The sequence below is a fragment of the Labrus mixtus genome, chromosome 9, assembly GCF_963584025.1.
Source record: "Labrus mixtus chromosome 9, fLabMix1.1, whole genome shotgun sequence".
In the NCBI taxonomy this organism is placed as follows: domain Eukaryota; kingdom Metazoa; phylum Chordata; class Actinopteri; order Labriformes; family Labridae; genus Labrus; species Labrus mixtus.
The window spans coordinates 9,311,641-9,332,544 of record NC_083620.1 but is presented as its reverse complement, the minus strand read 5'-3'; the positions used below and the strand labels follow the sequence as shown (position 1 = coordinate 9,332,544).

General features: G+C 45.3%; 2 protein-coding genes across 5 annotated transcripts in view; one reads left to right on the top strand and one right to left on the bottom strand.

The window, feature by feature from the left end:
• Positions 1-20,904, bottom strand: part of sgpp2 (sphingosine-1-phosphate phosphatase 2) — a 494,627-nt gene that overhangs the window by 131,928 nt on the left and 341,795 nt on the right. The window lies entirely within an intron of this gene.
• epha4l (eph receptor A4, like) overlaps positions 1-20,904 on the top strand; it is a 53,167-nt gene that overhangs the window by 14,313 nt on the left and 17,950 nt on the right. For all 4 annotated transcript variants that reach the window (XM_061045603.1, XM_061045602.1, XM_061045601.1 and 1 more), the window contains exons 4-5: positions 8,865-9,020; positions 15,872-16,207. In XM_061045603.1, coding sequence (XP_060901586.1) covers positions 8,865-9,020; positions 15,872-16,207 — 492 coding nt within the window. The remainder of the gene's footprint in view (positions 1-8,864; positions 9,021-15,871; positions 16,208-20,904) is intronic.

Genomic DNA, 20,904 nt, shown 5'->3' with positions numbered 1-20,904 from the left:
GCTCGCTTGCATCTGAAATAGGTTCAATAACATCTCATTTATAAGGCCTTTGTTTATCCAGGTCGCCTCTGTCTTTGCTTATCTCTGTAGTTTTCTAACAGGGGTTGTGAGTTAAAGTTAAAATGCCCTTTTTTTAAAGATACAATAATGGCAGCATTTAGCAGGAGATTAAAGGAAGCTATGAAAACTGTTTTGGCAGCTCTACAGGGCACTCAGTGCCGCTTGAATCACAGACCAACCTGCCAAGTTTGAAGCATCGGACTCCGTGATGAAAGGAACCATAAAGATAAGAGGTGATAACAGAGAAGGCAGGAAGAGAGCAGTACACATACTTTGGAGTGAAAAAAAGGCGAAAAATAAAAGCATAACCCAGAAACTTGATCCTCTTTTAGCAGTGTCCACACACTTCAAAGCCAGCTGTGCATCCAAATCTTTACTCTTTTGTTTCTGCAGTGCCGGTGTGTCTGTCCTCACATCAAAGCTGAAGGCTAAAATGTTACACATTAGCAAAGTAACCCGGCCTAAGCAGCAGCCATTAACCCCAGGCTCCTGTTTCCCTCCCCGGTTGCCCCCCCCTGCAAGGCCAGGTTCAACTAGCCTGGGGTTAGGAAGGGCAGCACATACACCCAAATTTGTGGACACACATGCGTACATGCTGCAAGCTTAGGAATGCACAAACACATCATGTGAAGCCACACCATGCAAAAACAGGAGCTGACACAGTTTCAACTCTGAGAGGGTATCACTTCCACGACAGCGAGAGAGAGAGAGAGAGGGAGAGAGAGAGAGAGAGAGAGAGAGAGAGAGAGAGAGAGGAAAGTGGCCCAGAGAGAGTGAGGCCTGAGTGACACCAGGGGGGGTCAAAGGTCATAGCAGTGACAGCCACAGTGGAGACCAGCAGAGCGTCTTCAGGCTGACATGAGCTGTTGAGGAGCTACTGACCCAGGAAAGTTTTTATGTACCCTGACTGAGCGCACACACAAACACACAAATCTCACTGCACTTATTCATTCACACACACACACATACTCGCTTTGCTCACGCAGTGTTCTCAGGGACACACACCCTCACGCACACACACGTGCACAATAGAAGGTGCTTTGAGGCCCCAGACAGGCTGTCGTCTGGGAGCTACAAGTAGATTACCTAAACAAACAACCTAAAAATACCTTCCTTTTCACCCACAAGTCGACCTGTCCAACCCCTCCTCGTAAACTATCCTGCCACTTCTGAGAAACCGACGGGGTTGACTGTTGTTAAACGCGCCCCCGAGACCACAGACAACTTGGCAATTAAAGGTTTTTGTGTGCGTGTTTCTGCACACCTAGAAGTGTTGACACATGTTTGTGCGCTGCGTGTTCAATGGGTGTGGGTATTCTGTTTTTATTCACAACTTTTTAGAGAGAGGTAGAAGAGCAAGCATTAGTTTGTCCAGCTTACAAAGCTATCTATGAGGTCATATGAGTCAGATACAGCCATAGAACTCCAGGATTTTTTGATAATGGAAGGCTGTCAACATTTCATGCCCGTGCTTGTGCATGAACTGTACCATGCCGAAACACACCTATCCCAAGCGTGCCGGTGCAGAGGAAGTGTACCTTACGCGTTAGATCGGAGCACATCACACTCGTCAAATGAACTGGACTTTAGGGGTGAAGCGTGCTTAGACACGGTACAGATTGCCTAGTGTGAGTGCTAACCACTTTACTCTTTCTTTTTCCTGTTTTCACACTCAAGCTCTTCTTCTATAGCATCTGCTATAAACACTCTGATACCTGCGTTTGGACGGCTGCCTCAGTTTGTCTCTGTGTATCGTATCTGTCCCGATCTAAGAAAATATGAAATATAAATGAATTAGAATGAAGATCATTACCTGAAACAGATCACAATCACAGCAGGGTTTCAGTCATTGTAACTCAAAGAGAGAAAGAAAACGCACGCTGTGATGTGTAAACCCTGTATGAAAAGTGTTTGATTGGTTCATCTGATCATCTTTGATTTGATCTCATGGATTAATGAACCCGTCAATTAGTCATTTTACAGGAAAAATAATTAGCAATTAATTTGACAAATGATCAGAGTAGACATTTAACGTAGTCACAGACTCTTAATGATGCGTCTCATGAAAACAAATAGATAATGCTGAAGGCAGAAATGTGACGAGACGAGCTGGCAGTTAGAAACACGTGGTGGAAATGTCTCTCTTTTCCTTTGATGCTTTTTGACTCATCAAACAACGATTCTTTGATTTAGCAATTTTAGTCAACAAAACAATTTAAAGAAAAAATCCTGCACACTGCTCGTACCCGGCATTACTAATTTCTCTGAGAATTTTCTAGTAGATTGGTGAGGCTGTAAGCTAGCTCCAAGCTAGCACCAGCATTATAGAGTGTGCACAAGTTATGCTTTGCATATATTTATTAAGAAACATGTTAACATGACAAAGCTATTGTATTTGAAGTGTTGCATTGTGGGGGATTTTTGTGATTTGTTATGTATTTGTGCTAAAGCGCTTCACGTGGTTTACACTTGTTTACAGACTTGGATATGAGGCCCCATTGAGACCGCTTCCCTATCGCTTCCTCTTCCTCTTCACCTATTCTTAGTGTGTGTTTGTGTGTTCTTTCATACATCCTCCCTCTTCCTGCCCCATTCTCCTTTAACTCGCTCGAAGCAGAACAGTTGAGCTCTCCCGATTGTTTGGCGATGTGTGCCGCTGTGAGCGTTCCATTGCACAACAACATTAGCATACTCCCTTACCTCCCGACTCTGTGCCTCTTTATTTTTGATAATTGAATTGAAATGCTGCTCTTTTCATTGTAAACAATGTCAGGAAAGCGTGCTGGATACACTGCCCCTCCAACTGCACACACACATATACACACACACACACACACACACACACACACACACACACACACACACACACACACACACACAACCCACATGAGGCCATCGCCCCCAGAGACCTTGGGGAAATTGGACCAAGACAATACCTTGACTGAGTTTGTTTACCTCCCATCGTCCCTTCTGTGCTCACCCATATTCTGCTGTGTGTGTTTTGCATGGTGGTGGATCTGTGTAGTCCAGAGGGCCTTTGAAGGGCTTTGTGTGCATACCTGAGAGTGTGCAGATGTTTGTAAGCCTCTGTTTGTTTATGTATCTCCGTCCTGTTTGCCTTAAATTATACTCCATTATCCACCTGCTGTGCAAATCTTAGGTCACAAAAGGTCCATAGTGGGTTTGGGGCTTTGCCCAGGTTTGGGCGGTGCCACCCTTTCTGACCTGGCATGGGTGCCAAAGTGAAATCAGAGTATAACCAAGTCAAACAAAGATGGCTCTGTTTGTTGGCATACCTCTCTTTTTGGTCATTCTTTTCGTTACACGCACACTCAGAACCCCAGCCTTGTCTTTTAGGAGTGGTTTTGTCCATTCTGAAGTGACTGGGTGGAATACTTCAGATTGCTGCGATATGACCATTGTACTAATATTCCTTCTTTAGGCCAAGCTGTTGGAATTAGGGAGGAAGTTGAGGCCTACGTGTCAGTACGAACGCAGTAAGACCTCGGTCTGCAGGAAGCCTTCAAGACAATATTTCAATTTTTCAGTTATGTAATCCAAACAGTGACAATGTAGGTGGTACCAGAGCTCACTCTTTACTAAAGTGGCTCTTAAGTGGAGCAGGAAAAAGGGTCTGTTAGACTATTTTGTTAAGACAAATCCAATGAATAATTGTTGCAACGTGCATGGCAAGAAGCCAGCTCTAAACATGTCAGATATTATACAAATTGCCACATCTCTGGTAGGCCTTTAATTTGATTTTATTTATATGTTTGCTCATCTGCTCCATCGGCTGCTGCTCCTTTATGTGAGGTGCAGACATTTTAATTAGGGCAGGGCCTTGGGTGGCTCTTTCATGATGGATTAGTGCTGCTGAAAATACAGTTATAAATCATCTGGTGTTTGACAGACAAACTGCTGGCAACTCTTGCACCCCCTGGCACTGGCCGCCGTTAGCAAAGCAGCCGTGATTGTCAGCTAGGTTTGCTGGTGTGTTATTAACATCGTTAGCCCTGCTGGCTTTTGTTCTTAGCCTTCATTAGCACCAGTAAGGGCGTCAACCCAGATGTCACTACCCGACTTTTCTTTGCTTCTGCATTTAAGAGAAGGTAGCTCTAGTATGGGACCTTTCCCCTCCTCGGGTCAAGGTCAAGATGTGTGATGAGTGTAATGTCATCAATCATGGTGATCAGTTTCGGTGGCCGTGTGTCCCTCATCCATCATGCTGATGGGTTTCGCTGGCCGTGTGGCTGTGTGTCGCCGTCCGAGGCCGGAGGTAATTAATAACCCCCAGTGACGGAATTAATGAGTTAACCTGCTCCACTCTCCTGCTGTTACAGTGACAGATGCTAACGGTCAGCAGCTAGTTATTTGTGCTAATATGCCAGTGTGGCTCAGGTGTGTTGATGTGGATGGTGCTTTATTATCTCTGTGCGCGTCTGAGAAGGAGCAGACCGTATATATCCTTATAGAGGTTTAATGTTTGATGTTTGAATTCAACTTTGGACTGCAGCCAGGTGCTAAGCAAAGCACTCCGTGAATAGCAATCCTCACCTGAACGAGGAAATGCTTTCCACAGGGAGAAAATAGGAAAAAAGGACAAAGATAAAGATTCACAAAAGCAGACGGATATGTCAGAAAAGCCGAGCTGAATAGAGATCTCTGGCTCCTGAAGGTGCAGGAGAAGGAGAGACTCTCCTTGCCCCCAGGTCCTGAAACTGATCGCTCCGTTTGTGAGAGAGCGGCTTTGTGAGGACACCTCTGCCTGCTCCTCTGAAGAGAGCGCTCACTGTCTGTTATGACTAAAAAAAGAGCAGCTGAGTTTTCATCACCCAAAGAAGATAAAGCACAGCCTTGAAAGGAGGGAAAATGTTGTAGTTTGAACTTAATTTTCCCTTAAGAGAGGCTATTGTTCTGCCTGGGCAGGCCTTGTTATTGTGTGCCGTGTGCTGGGTGTTATATTCCTGGGGATTTTGGCTGGCCATTGTAGCACAAGTTAGCTCTCATGCATTCACTCCCCAGTGTATTGAATACTTTGTTGTAGAGGCTGCAGAATAGCTTGCCTATCAGGCTTTTCATGCAGGTCACTCAAGGTGGGTAGCAGTGGGTGGGTGTGTGGGTTGATGTGGTTTTATTTAACAGCGTATACGGGAGCATCCGTGGCCGTTCAAAGCCTGGTGTGTAGGCTGTTGCTGCTCAGAGGAAAACTTAGCCTGGGTTTTAGTTGGCTCGTGTGTGGGTAGCTATCATTGTATCATTAGCTTTTGTGCGCTTTCATTTTTTTGCAAATGGCAGCGTCGACGGTTTCCTCCTCAACAGAAGTCCCCGTTTTTCCCCTCCCCTCACGTGGTGCAACCAATTCAGCCAGCAGAATCCCCACCACACGGACAAAACTACTCATTAACTCCCACAACCCTCTCCCTCCACCCTTTTTGCCCACTTTCCTACAAACTAGCTTCAGCTGAGAGACAACAGGGACGGGGATAGGGCGGGGGGGAGGACTGACAAAGGGAAAGAGGACTAAGGCCAGAATGAGGAGGATTGAATGAGTGAAAGAGCTGCTGGGGGAGAAAAGGGGGAAGAATGCGATGTCCCTGTCTATGAGGGATTCCATTTTTTGCCTTTCCAGAATAGAACAGTAAGTCACCAGTCTCTTTGTTTGCCTTTGATCTCTCAGCTCAGGGATTTGGCACCTGACAAACCCCTCTCTGTCTGAAAGGAGGCCTGCAGAGAGAAAGCCTCGGAGAGTGGGAGAGAGAGATAGAGGGCGAATGAGAGCGAGGAAGAAATAATACAGGAGAGTTAGAGAGCGACGGGGCGAAAGACGAGGCAGTGTAAAAAAAGTCAGTGTGGAAAAGTCGGTTTAACTCTATGAGAGGATATGATGAGCTTCTCCGCTCAGATCCCATAAAACTAAAGACATGTGTGCTCATGTGTGTCTGTATTTACGCCCGTGTGTGGGTTTGCCAGAGCTGGCCCGGGCAGTGATAAATCCAACAAGTCTTAAGGGAGATTCCTCTCTGAAGCCACGGTCTCCTGGACCACCCACTACTGCGGTCTCTTCCCTCAAACACACACTCTCGCTCCTAATAGGAAGCAAATTCCCCAGCTTTACTTGGATATCGACCTTTCTTCTCCCCTGACTGTTCCTTTCTGCAGGGCAATCGCTGCTATAAACAAGCCTTCATATGTTGACTTCACATTTTCAAACACAATTCTGAAACACAGAGTATGAAACCCCCAGATGAAGATGCCAGATTATGTCTGCTGCAAACAGGGAATTTGGAGCTGTGCAAGGAATTCTAGGAAAGTCTGTGGGGACTCTGGGTCAGCCTGGGACAGCTTAATAATTGATGAGTGAGAAACTCGTCAACCGTGCACAGTTTGAGGTAGCCTGGTCTTAGACTGTGTCACTTTAAAGAGGCTCAAGCCCAAAGGCTGTGAAGCATGGGACTCAATTAACTCTCCCTGCAGCTTTTAGCGAGGGGCATGGTCTCAAACAGCAGCTTGACCCCTCTCTCAACTCTGGACACTTTTCCTGATCAGCGCACACGTACAAACCCTGAGAGCAACTTTGTGTTTTGTCACCTGAAGCGGTCACAACCCTTTTAAACAATACCCACAAATCCCAGCGTCCTTTTGTCTCTTGTGATGAGGCCAGGCATTGAAAGATTTCTTGAAAGATAGAGAGATAACACAAAGCGCCTCCCGACTAATCTCCCCGCTTCTGGAAGAAAAGGAACGCAAGCTTCACGCACCCCTGCAGGCTACAATCAAAGGGACCCTTAGCTTAGCGTTAGCGAGTGGAGCGGCAGGGATTTAGCCCTGATTGACTGAGTGGGAACGGTCAAAGAATGGCTCAGCAGGTAGCAGCTAGACTGGGCTCGGCTAACGCCACCATGTCCTATTCCAGCTGCTGGAGAAGAGCGGCTGCAGGGCAAAAAGCCTGACTTTATTACCAGAGGGATTTCCCGGTATTTTAAGAATGATTGGAGGAATGTGTTTTCCCCTGTGGATGGGCATGTGGGAGTTATTTTGTATGTAGCATACAAGCAGAAACATCCGGTGTTGAAAAATGAATCCTATCCGTAAGTGCAAAAAGCACCAGTTGCTCGAGTTTCCACTACAGTCTGGCTCCAAAAGCCAAGGAGTCACCTGAAGGGTCGGTATCCGAATACCTAATTTCTGACATTGAGGCTAAGAATTCTTAATAAATTTGCATAATTAGGGATGTGGCTGAGTTGACTGACAGGTGGGTGCATTGTAGCCGTTCACCAAGAGACTTAAGACCAACCTCAAAATCCCTCTTTGCATTTCCAATTTGGCAACCGCCATCGTGGGCTTCAAAAAGCCTCTTGAGAAACTAATGGGTGACATCACTGAGACAACGTATGTTTTATAAAGTCAAAGCTTGCAACCCCTGATGTATTTATGAATTTGGCATTGGAATCAAATGCACTTCCAGACTGAGGTTGTGTACCTGCTTTGAAGACTCAATGTGCGATTGTGTGCTCAAGGGAAGGGGAATTTTACCATTCAGACTTGAAGTGTGTAATTATGTGATTTATAGTGGGTATGAGTTTACCCGTCTGTCTCTGTGGGTCTTTTTACATCACATACATTCACACACATCGCCCACTCTACAAAAACCCAAACCATCGACCCTCCGGCCTCAAAACCATTCGCAGCGCCCACATCTAAGCACACAGCAGCCTCAATGATTGACAGGTTATTTGGCCCAATCGGTGTCGCGACTATCTGCACAGCACCTCTTAGAGAATTGTTCTTTTGTCCTCCTCTTCTGGTTCAGCGCTCAGGGCCTGAAATATAACCCTGCAAGTCTTCCCCGGCCATTATAGAAACGGATAGATGAGGGAGAAACTCCTTGAAACACGAGCCCTCCAATCAAACTGTCACTCAAAAGAAAGGTGAGCACTGTCGCTTTAAGTAGAAAAAGTGTCACTTAGGTTACCTTTTTCAGACTGAGGTGTGTGTGTGTGTGTGTATGTGTGAGTCAGGCCCCACACTGTGAAAACAACCTCGTGAGAGTGATGGCGCTCCTGGTGTGCCAAGTGCGGTGGCATTTGTTTGTTAAATGGTCCGAAATGCCAACGGCTCCGGTTTCATTGCAGCTCCAAATCTTGCCAGTGGAGCGTAGCCCAAATTTGTGAGAAAGACACGAGGTAGTTATTTGATCTTCCTCTTTTTTTTTGTCGGGGAAAATAGCAGCCTTTTCTCGAGTTCTGTTGTGTTTGATAACAGGAGGCAGGTTCGTGAGAAAGGACAAAAGGGAGAAAACGTTGAAGATGGAAAATGAAGACAAAGGGGAGGGAGGAATGGGGAGAGAGGTGGAAGCCTCCGGGCAACGTATTGTTTTCTTCTGGCTAATTGGGGGAAAATGGGAACAATCTCAGTTTTCCAATTTCCCTCCTTTGGAAAACATGTAAGTGCAATGCCATGGCAACATCCCCTTAATGACCAACATTACAAGGCCACTTATATCGACATCATTGAACAATAATTCATATCTGCAGACTTTTGTTCTGACCAAACTCGGTCTATTAGAAGTGGGCGTAGCAACTGAGTCTGTGTCCATTAATTTGTGGACTATTATTTGGAATCCTCGAGTTTGTCTAGTTGGAACTAAAATATATGAGCAGCTTCATGTTCAGTCTTTTGTCTACATCAGGCCTTTCAAGAGCTTTGCATCATATTCTTGTGTTTCAGGTCAAACCCGTGCCTGTCTAATGTGTTGCATGTTGACTTATCTGACAAAACCTCCCCCTTTTTGTGTTATCTTTCAGCTTGCAAGATTGGTTCCTACCGCGCTCTGGCCACCGATGGCTCCTGTTCCAAGTGTCCGCTCCACAGCTACTCCGTCAGGGAGGGATCCACCTCCTGCGTCTGCGACAAGGGATACTTTCGCTCGGAAACAGACCCTGCCTCCATGCCCTGCACACGTAAGTACACCCACATGTAATGCATACTGAACAAACACAGAAACGTCTGTAATAAGTTGTGATTTTTAAACAGTTGCAGGTCTACACATGGTCCTGTATTCTCTGCCTCTCTTTCTCATTCAAATGCCAACATGAAGTGCCTCCTCACACACACACAGAGACACACTTTCTGCACACACATAAAGGAGGCGGCTGCTGGATAAATAGGTGTCTTTTGATTCCAGGTGGTACTCAGTGATCAGTCATGGTGACAGAGAACTAATGAGGGTATAAAACGCTGCATTCAGTCTTCCACCGCAGAGGAGGGCGAGAACAATAGGGAAAGACAAATAGAGATACGAGGAGAGCGGAGGTGCAGGAAGGTGAACAAAGATGTTGGAAAATAAGGGCAGGAGGAAAGCTGGATGTCCATGAGGTGAGGTAGGAAAGAGAGAGAGGTTAAGGTATCAAGGAGAAAGTAAGGAACAACTAAATAAGGAATGCATCAAAGTGAAGGAACATTTTGATTTCCCAGCGCGTCTCCGCTTTGCTCCAGTGAGATGTATGAGTCAACCACGGGTGCATCCAAACCCCCCCTTCCTGATTCACCACCACTGTGATAACAAACGCTGCTAACAGCCTAATGATACCTTTTCCTTTTTTTTTTAAACCTCATTCCCATCAGTGAGTCACGGAGCTGGGAGTTCATAGTGGTGGAAGTTTACACAAACAGAGAACCAAACACACGCATAGCCGTGCACGCTCGTTTCCCAGTGAAATAACGGCGCTCGTGCTAGCATGGCAGACGTCTGCGTATGAGTGAGCATGTGTCATGAAACAATTTTAACAACCAAAACATCTGCTAAGCTGCTTAGCTCATAGTTGGCCTCGCCATTTGGCCCGAATGATCAGTCGAGTTCCTGTGGACTCGTCACTCAGCAGAACGCTTTATTGAATGAGACAAGCAGCCGAAGTCGTACCGCCTAACACTTAACTGTAGAACACAACGGCCTCTAATTACTCCCCCGCTGTACGGTATCTCTGCTGGATCATAAACAACGTTCTGATTTTCACGAGCAAGAAGAAATGAGTGGATGCCAGACATGGGCGAGACGGTGACCCCGGATTGTTACAGTTTGGTTTCATCTTTTGAAGTACCAGGATAAACCTCTTTACAAGAGAGTCCTGGACAAGAGGAGCAGCATCACACAGTCAGTGCAAACATATACAGATACAACAATTAGCATATCAATTAGTAACAGAAAGTTTGATTTTCAAGCAACATCAGAGAACATGAAATGGTTTGTTTGGGACCAGATTCAAGATCTTCCTGCTTTTATATATTAACAACTGACTCCTTCTTTAATATCGTTGTTATTTGTGATTACCGGCCAACAAGGCAGTAAATTTAAGGCGGCAGTCGTTCACTCTGTAGGGACTTGTGTCGGGAACGGGAGTCTGGGGAAGTGCCAGGTCACTTCGATTACTGCTGAGGTGCCCTTGAGCAAGGCACCGACCCCCCGGCAGCTCCGTGTAGCAGCCCCCCTGATGTCCACAGAATCCTGTTTGTGTGTGTGTGTGTGTGTGTTTCAGTCTATGTGTGAGAAGCATGTCTCTCAACAGAGAGTAAATCCAGAGTTTAGTAATAAAGCTGAATGTAGGGTTAAAATGATGTTCAGGCATTTCCTGTTATGTGTTGTTTTTTTAAACCATAACTTTTCTGCACTTATTTAGTTCTGCAAATCTGCGGATTTAAAAAAAATCTATTTGATTTTAAATGCAAACGTATTTAAAGGCTGGTTTGTGCAACATCACTGCAGCATTATTTTTTTAAAACTGAGCATTCATCTGTTTTTTTACGCCTATTTATTGTCGTGCATGTTTCAGTTAAACAGTTAGAAGAACCTCATGAGAATGGAAAACATCTTTCGGCCTGCAGCAGCACAATGAACAGGACGACATGAGAGACCACAAACCGAACAGAAACGACTTTAATAAACTTCACATGTTTAATTAAAATGTTATTCCCTGCTACATGTCACACCCTCTCCCCTCACTGTTTTACCACATCGCTCATATATTGAGTTACGACCCCTCTTTTAATTAATGAGCTCGGAGCCCATCCCCATTGTCCCGTTAGTCGCTGTGGCATTTGAGTACGACTGCTGCAAGCAACAGCTGTCAAAGCTCATTACTCGGCTTATTTTATTGGAGCCTGTTCTGCCGTCTCTGCTGCGCACCCAGCTCCACCGAGAGGAACTGAACATTAGCTGGACTCTCTCAGCGACCTTTGCCCCCCCCCAGCCTCGTCAGCCGCATAACATTTGATCTTTGAACTCCCACCCTGTCTGTCATCTGCTGTTTTCCTTCCTCAACTACTTTTTTTTTTTTAAACTTCTCACCCACATGGTTGGGCTCTGTAATTACAGCTGTCACTCACACAGCCCTCCTCATCCACGTTTTGTTTTCTCTCTCTCTCTCTTTCGCTCAAAACCCAGTCAGAGGCACGAACAGAGCACATGAAGAAAAAAAAACAACCTTATAAAGTCATTTCCCAGTTTGCCCTGCTGAAGGTCAGACTGGGAAAGAGCAGCATCTCTGGTAATTGGGGTACATATTTGTGCGTGTGCGCGTGTGTGTGTGTGTGTGTGTGTGTGTGTGTGTGCAGGGACGGGTAATTGAAAACACTTTTCCACTCTTAGCTTTCAGACTAAAGATGCAGGGTGATGATTAAAAATGGGTGTTGTGTAATTCTGTCATTGTGTGACTGTGTTTCTGTTTCCTGCTGTACGTCTCGTTTGATCCGTGAGTAATGCGTGTCACATTTTTTTTTGGAAACCCTTTCTTTAAAGCTCAGAAACAAGAGACTCTTTAATTTCTTGCCACCCAACTTGCCCGAGGAGAATGTTTCTTTTTAAAAGCATATTTTTCTGATTTCTTTGTTTGCAGTACTGTTCGTATTTGTGATTCTTGTTGTGCACTTTTTCCTGATTTGTGCCAAATGTTTGGGTGGATTATTTAATCTTACTGTTGCAGCTTTTGTGCTTTAACATTGTTTAGCCTCTTAAGATAGAAGTAAAAAATATTCAAAGCTTAATTTCCACAGACTTTAAAGGCAGAGTGTGTGACATTTTACACATAAATATATCATAAATCAAGTCTATCCTGTGTAAATGTGTCTCTGAGTCATGACTGCCAATGAGTGAGAAGCTCGAGTCCTGCTTGCTGTGTTGTTGTCAGAGCCGTGTTTACATGGACGGGACGGCCGGCTCCTCCCCTTGTGTATGAAAGCTGTTTTAGTCAAGGACTAGAGAGAAGAAGAAGAAGAAGAACATAGGCCTACTCAGTCATTCTGTGTCAGTTTACATGCAATGTGAAGCTACGAGCTAACTAAAGAGCGCTAACATTAGCATGCTAACACAACGATGCAGAACACAGGTGATTGCAGCTCGGGCAAAGGACAATTTAATCCGCCGCTTGTGCTTAATGGTGCTTAATTATGGTGCGTTCAAATTGTAAAATTCTTCTTGTGAACACGAGTGGAGAGGGGTTGGAGGTGTGTCTCTGGAGGAGAGCGGAGGCTTCAGTATGGAGGAGGTGTGGCCTAACAGCAGTTTATTCTTCCTTTAAAGGCAGATAAAACTTTTTTTTGTCATAAATGAAAGGAGAAATCATTCCTTTAACGCTCATTCATTCATTTAATGAGCATAGATTTTGGTATCAAACTATGTCGAGGGTAACACACACGAGTACATATGTGGGTGTATAAATACACACATGTACACCACAGGGCGGTAATGAGGACCAGGGACAGACACCCATGGGAGCTGGTTGCTCTACTGCGTTCAGGTTGAAATGAGGGGGTGTTCTCCATTTTGGGGTTTCTGTTGGCCCTTGATGTGTTTCTCAGACTTCCCCCAGTTTTCTTAGCGGTGGTTTGGTTTGGTGGAGGAAGAGGGGAGGGGTGGAGAGAGGAATGAACGCAGATCTGCGAGGGCTCGAGGGGGGCATTGAATGAATCCCAGCCGGATAGTAATAGCGGGGTCGATGTTCTGGCCAATTTAGCCTGCTCTCTACCTCTGCCCTGCGCAACACTCGGCGAACAATTACTGATAGAAAGAGACAGAAGGAGAGAGGGATGAAGGAGGGCGGGAGGTGAGTGAAAATGAGAAAGACAGATAAAAAAAAGTGGGAAATATCACCAAAGGAGTAACAGGAAAGAAAGGAATTAGCCTCGGAGCAAATGAACAGCTGTAAATGAACAGAAAAGGGGCAAAAGAGGAGGAAAGAAAATTTGCAACTTTGTTCTGAAACTTTGAAAGTGTCCCTCTGGATTCCACCCGTGAGGAGTGTGAATTTTTTTTCAGGCCATGTTGAGCAAACGTTGTACGAGCGTTTCGTTCCCGTTTCCCCCCGCCATTCTCTCTCCCAGGATTAATTACCGGGTGTCAGTCACAGCCGACGGCTCTCCCACGCTCCCTTGCTCCCACTGGTGCATTCTGGGAGAGCGACAGGTACAGCCAAAGGTAGTTTTTCAGAGTGCAAATTTCCGTGTGTGTGTGTGTGTGTGTGTGTGTGTGTGTGTGTGTGTGTGTGTGTGTGTGTGTGTGTGTGTGTGTGTGTGTGTGTTTGGAATGCAGGGGGAGTGATGACATATGGCACAATGTGTTTAACACTTTATACAGTCATAAAGTTATACAGCGCTGTTGTAACGCTCACCATAGCAACAAACAAACAATATCAACTTCCTGAGCTGGTTACAGAAACAACACACACACACACACACTTACATATCTCTGTATATTCCTCTGGACCTTATCACATCCAAGGAATGCATTTTACAGATCTTGATTGCGTTCTTGCAAAGAGTAAGATAAGAACATCGATACCAGTTACATAACAATTAGAAGCAGCTTAGTTTCGTTTAGCTTAGCTTAGCATGCAGACAACGTGGCCTGGGCTTTTCTAAATGAATCAAAATGATTCTACTAAATTAAACTACATAATCAGCATGTTAGACAGTCTTCACTACATCCATGCAAAGATCCTCTTTGTACTTAGTCTTGATGCTAAGCTAAGCTAACTATCGCCTGGCTCCAACTTCATAATCACAGAAATGACAACTTTTAACATTTTCTGTAAGAAAGCAATATCGCTGCAACAAGAAGGACGTTTTCATCTTTGTATTCTTGCACGGATAGAAAGGATTCTAAGATAATGATTCTAAACACGGATGTCACCTTTGTCCTGCTCCGTTTACGACAGCATTATTCCAGATAACAGCTGAGTTACAGCTGGAAGGTTAAGAGTCAGACAGCACACAAGGAGTGTCTAAAGGGAGAAGAGGTTGTTCAGTTCAAACAATGACAAAGATACTATATTACAATAATGGTTCGGTGCAGAAACCTTAATATAGAAGCCCCATCTGTAACATGGGAAATTAGGTGAAAGAGCCAAAGAGGGAAAAAGGAGGAGGGCGGGTGAAAGAGGGGGAAGATAATGCACTTTATCATTATTTTTAATGAGAATTTATTAATAGGTCTTCATCGATGGCTGTGGATGGTGAGGGGGGAGTAAAGTGATTCTAATAAAAGCTCAGTGTATGTGACTTGAGATCCCTTCATCTCACAGCTTGTACCTTAAGCTGTTTGTGACCCCTAAGGTCAAATTCAGTCAAACAAACATCCCTCCAGACACAATAATGTCCATTTCTGCCCGTCTCCTCCATCCATCCATCCGTCCGGCCATCCATCCATACATACATCCATCCCTCCCTCACGCCATCCATCCTTCCATCCATCCATCTGTCCGTCCATCCATCCATCCGTCCATCTCCTCAACAACAATCTCCTCCTTCACCACTATCTGCCAGACTGATAGTGACCAACACAGAAAGTCTTAAGATGCATGCATGTTGTGTGAAATTGTACTTCCATGTCTCTTATAATACAGCAAAAGTAGTTTTTCTCCTATGGCGACCACACGCACCGCACCCGGTCCCTTCTGCCGTTCTCTGTGTCTCTGTGAAATCACTCATTGCCACTCTGCTCCTCCAAAAATAACACTGATAATTAATTTCCGTTGTGAAATGATTTCGTCTGTGAACGGACTTGCTTTCATATTTCACCCTGCATCGATCCCCCCCAGCCCACTCGCGTGCGCTTCATTAGTCAGAGAGAGAAAGCGAGTACGACAGGAAAAACAGAGACAGACAGAGAGAGAGAGAGAGAGACAGAGAGAGAGAGAGAGAGAGACAGAGAGAGAGAGAGAGAGAGAGAAAGGGAGAGTTAAGTCAATTACCGTCGCTTATGTTTGAAAGCATTGCAAAAAAACACATTAATTACAATAGAGCTGACATGTAAAGTGGGATTGATGAGCAGGGGAGTTGGTGTCGCTGATCTGCGAAGCTGCTTTTCATATAAAACTACAGCGGGTAGGCCTCACATCAAAGCCGAAACCTAATAACAGGGTCCAAAGCAAACTTTGTCTAAAGATATTGAGTGGGTGCCATAAAGCCCCCAGTGTTAGCAGCAGGCTCGGGCGCTCTGCCACCTCCAGCTGATTCAACGTATGAATGGGAAAGAAATCTGCTGGCCTATTGGATTTCAGTTAACGTGCTGAATTAACTGAGGGGAAACTGAATCCTCCCTCGCTGTAATGGACAGGACATTAAACGGGAATTCAAGAAGCCTTAGCTTTCAATGAAGGGAGACCCCAGTCAATTACACATTTACCTCTTTTATAAAATTCATGTATGGAAAGATTCTCTCTTTGCGTTATCCACCGTTAAGAAGACGGTCGGCAGTATTCCTTTTCCTCTACTGACTACTGGTAATAACATCAACTCTTTCCTTTTTCTTCCTCCTCCACAGGCCCTCCGACAGCGCCTGTCCACCTCATCTCCAACGTGAACGAGACCTCTGTAAACCTGGAGTGGAGCCCACCACGGAACACAGGAGGACGCCAGGACTTGACATATAATGTGGTGTGTAGGCGCTGCGGGCCTGATGGCCGGCGCTGTCAGCCCTGCGGTAACGGCATCCACTTCAGCCCCCAGCAGCTGAGTCTAAAGGGAACCAAGGTGTCCATCAACGAGCTGCAGGCCCACACCAACTACACCTTCGAGGTGTGGGCGGTGAACGGAGTGTCGCCGCAGAGCCCCGGGCCGGAACAGGCTGTGTCTGTTACTGTCACCACCAACCAGGCCGGTAAGATAACCAATAATAGTTTAAGTGAGCAGGTTCTTGGGGTTTGCTTACGGGGAGAATTTGAGCCTATAACTCATGCTTTCATGTTCATATTTGATGCTTCCAGTTCCCAAGTATTGAAGAAAACAAGCACCAATCTCCGGTGTAGAAAAGGGAAGCCAAAAAGCTGCAGTTCCCAGAGTGTCCACTTGAGGCTGGCTGCAAAAGCCAAGGAATACCCGTTAGGATGCAAATCGAAATTCCCTTATCAAAGGCTCATTTCTCCATCGGTGCAGACTGTGCTCTCTGCCTGTTACAAGAAAAACTAGGTCAAGATAGCATTTCCAATATTGCCACACCATCGCTGGGCTTCATGAGATTCATGAGTGGAATCACTGTGCCAACGTTCTATAGTCAGAACTAATCCAGTACTTCTGTGTGTTAGGTACCAACACATTTCTCTGACTGTTAAAGTTGTTGTTCCAACAATGAAGGACATGAACTTCCCCACTCATTCATCATTACGATTATTACGACATGAATGTTAGTGTATTCAGCAGATTGAGGGAGATTTTTTTTGGCAGCCTTCATGTAGCCGTCATATTCAAACTGGACATACTTCCTCCAAGTGTAGTTTTAGTTTGTTTTAATGTTTTGTGAGAATCTATTTGCTCGTCATGGAGTTACAGCAGAAAAGAAAAGGCTTCCAATTATACTTATCGATTGGACTGCAAACCAGCTTGCTCAACTCTTCTACCTGAAGTTAAACTAGGTTCAAAGTCTGTACTTGACATTGTTTGACAGGTTAAAAGAGTGTCACCCCAGGAGCTCCTGATTACATCCTCTCGGCTTAGTTTACTAAATTTAGGAGATGTTTCATGGTTCGCAGATTCCTTGTTTGTCTTTGTTGGAGTGTGAAGAGAAGTTTCTAGAGCGGCTTCGTAGGGACTTATTTTTGATGCTGAGCACAGGTTTGTTAGACTGAGCGCATGAGGTACTTTTTTGGTGGCAAGCTGCACGTCGAAACATGTTTATTAAAGCTGTAAATAATTTGGGTTAAGGCTGGATGATTACTGAGGAGGATGATGGATTCTGTGCAGAGGGAGATGATTTTCTGCAATAATTCAGCGGAGTTTTGCATAATTAGGCACATGGCGCCTGGGCTGAAGATAGGGGCGACATGCTATATTTAGCTCTCAAGCTAATGAATTAGATGAGTTGTATTGATCTGTGGAGGCTTCATTACAAATGCTGCTGGATTGTGTGTGTGTGTGTGTAATTATTCTAGTAGAATACACCCATGAATGCAGCCTCTCCTCCAGAGCTGGAGAAGAGCCCTCTAGCCCCGGGGTGCGTTCAAAGCTTCCCGTTGTTTTGTCATTTAGCCATTTTGTAACCGGTTGTTGTGCAAATGGATTTTATGACCCTGGCCCTTTCTGTTCATCCCTCCCCGCTCTCCTCCACTTATAGCCGATCATTACATGGTCTTCTTTACTGCTTTGCTCTTGGGTGGCAAGCTAAGTGCCTTTTTGTGTTGTTGTTTTTTATCACTAATTTCCATCCCTGGGAAAAGTGAATAACTTGAATAGGGCTCGGGCTGGCAATGTAAGGGCACAGTGGCTTGATTTATAAGCCGGGGTCAGGAAGATAGAGATGAATGGATGTGTTGCTTGTGGGAGAGCTGCGAGTCGTGCCAGACAGGCATGTGTGGGGGCTGTAACGGAGCACGCCCTGGAGTTCAGGCCAAGGGTTCACAAGAGCATGTCGGGATGGTCCCACGGAAGAAAAGTTGCACACTCTCACTCATGGATTCATAGAAAGATATAATGATCCATGCACACACACGTTGATGTCCCCTTGAGGTTGCTAAATCTGCTGACTCCAAGATGTAAGATATAGAAAATCTTGCCTTTGGCTCGTCACTGGTGCATGTTCAACAACTGGTCCTCATGATGAGTTATATGAAGCTTGAGGCTGGAAGCTCTATTATATCATGCGTGTGTGCGTTTGTGTTTTCACATGTGCAGAACTGACTGCAAGCTTGGCTAAAAGCGAGAAAATGTGCTACACAGCCTGTTTGTACGCTCATGGATATAGATGATCTACATTTGCCTCTCAAACAATGTCCTCTATGTGTCTCTTCTGATTTGTGTGCGTTTGTGTGTGTGTGTGTCATGTTAAAGAGAATAGCTCCAGACTGATTGGATTTCTCCCCGCTAATGCTCGGTAGGGGCTTTGGAAGCTCTGGTTTCAGCCGCTGGTAATCCAGGCAGTCATCTGTGGCTGTCCCTCTCTCTGTATCGCCTCCCCTCATCCAGACACCGTGGATTACACATTTATTATGATAGATTTATTAGGATTTATAAGTGCTGTGTGGAAGAGACGCCCCCGCCACCGCCTTTCCATAAAAGTTCAGATTTCGGCTAGAGGGGAAGAAGGGAGGTAGGCAGGTTGAAAGGGCGTGATTTGTTATTTTGTGTAAAGAAAATGGATGAGGTTGCACGGGAGAAAAATGAAGACATAAGTTGTTAAATTGCATGTGCACACATCTGTGACCAGGCATTCGCTTGAGAGGTCAGATTCCACGTCTAGCCATGAACAATTCCACAGTCGTAAATCGGCCGGGCTGTAACCCCTTTCACCCGCGCTGCATGAGGAGAGGGAGGGGGGATGTCCAAGCTTTGAACTGACCTCTGGCTGTAAATGGATGTTTTTCCCCCTTTTATGAGATCAACCCCTTTCTGTGTGTATGTGTGAGAAAAGGGGGAAATAGAGAGTCAGAGTGAGAGGTGTTTATGTCTCCATACAAAAAACTTGGCAGGCGTAGGTGACTGAAAGTGAATTAGTGCATGAGAGAGTGTGCGTGTGGGCACGTCTGTCGGCCCACATGTGTGTGAGTTTCCATATCTTAAGGAAATCTTACAGACGTACTGTACATGTGGAAATGTGTTCGGGGAGATGGAAGCAGACTTTATAGGCGGGGGAGACAGATCTTGTACGCAGGAGCCATTTTCCTCGTCACCCTGAAAAATGGCTCCCTACTCAGCTATTTTTTTTCCTTCGGCGGCAGCAAAATCGAGTGACTCCAATCTGGCAACCACATGTGCTCTGCGGCCCCTGTCACTTTTAATGTCAAACTGCTATCGACCACATATTCGCATATAAACTGCTCAAGTCGACCACAGCTGCTCCACAACTAAAACATTCTTGCAAAGACAAACTCTCTCACTTTACTGTCGTTTATCAAAGCAGAGACAAGACTTCAGAAACATCTGCAGGAAAAGACAAAACCTGAACAATCGTCTTGGGAATGTGAAAATGCATAGGTGGTATGATTGAGTCATCTGCTGTGAGTGTGAGATAATAGGACAAGCTGTACGTGTTTCCATGTGAATTTATATCTTTCTGTTTGTCTAAGAGGGTCCTTTGTGTCCCCTAAATGTGTGTGTGTGTGTGTGTGTGTGTGTGTGTGTGTGTGCGTGTGTGTGTGTGTGTGTGTTTGTTTGTGTGTCTGAATGCTTTTGCAGCACGCCATTCTGAAATGAGATTTGATTATTCATTGCATCGAACGCTTATTATTCCAGCTGCGTTTGTAGCCCACGCGTTTAGGAGGCAGTGAGAAATTACAGATCTACCCCCCAAATATTTTAAATTCGTCTGCATCGGTGCCAGCTTGTCGATCATTGTCTGCTCAAGCTGCAGCCTCAGGTTAAACTTTTCTCTATTCATGGTGTCAGGTTTAGTCTTGCATCCGCTCTCGACATGCACGGCTTGACAATATTTTGCATGTGTCAGTGCATCGGTTTGTTTTTAAGCATTCCTCGCACTAATCCATCTTTAAAAAGTCATAAAACTTAGCCTTGATGGATCACCTGTTCCGCGTCTGGACTGTATTCAACCTTGCATTCTCACGTATTGAACCTCAGAAGGGACCACTCAGAAAATCACTCATCTTTATCCTCACATTAGTCGAGGGAAAAATAAAAACGCAACAGGAGGAGGAGAACAAGATTAAATTGCCATATCTGTCATCTTTGGAGGAAAGATGGATGTGTGGATTACCTTGAGGGAACGAAGGCCTGTGACCTCTCAGGGGTTTTCTTTCTGAGCCAGAACGTCCTCGGTTGGCCCCAGGAGGGCCTTCAAATTGGCTCTTGCTGCCGGGGAAGATTGATCGGAGGGATACAAATGGCCGCCATCTAATTGTTTAACGGAGACGCAACACATTAGGCCAACAGGATTACACAACCCTGGGTTAATCTATTTACCAAGAGATGTCTGCAATCCCATCCCTCTCCATCTCCATCTCAGCCCCCCCCCCACCCCCACCCCCACCCCCACCCCTCCACTGCAGCTTCCTCACCCCACTGAAACTCAATCCACGGCTGGTGCTTGAATACCAGACCCGTTTGAACTCAATCCCCGACTAAAAGCAGGGTTTTGTTAGCGTTTGCTTAAAGACTCGGCTCCCTGGAGCCCCCGCTCAAAGTGATGAGAATGTATATAATGTCATAGATAATCCAATCATAATCGGTGGACCGCGATCCCCTCATTAATCATCCAACTGTAATTTTTTAAAAGGCAGATGGTCTGGAAGGAGTAAGGTTACAGTATCACGGAGGGTCAGAGGTCAAAGAGTCTTTCCTTGTAAGAACAGAAGACTCAATGAAACGCTACCTGAGCATCAGTGGAAAGGGTTTTTCATGTGTGGTGCTTTG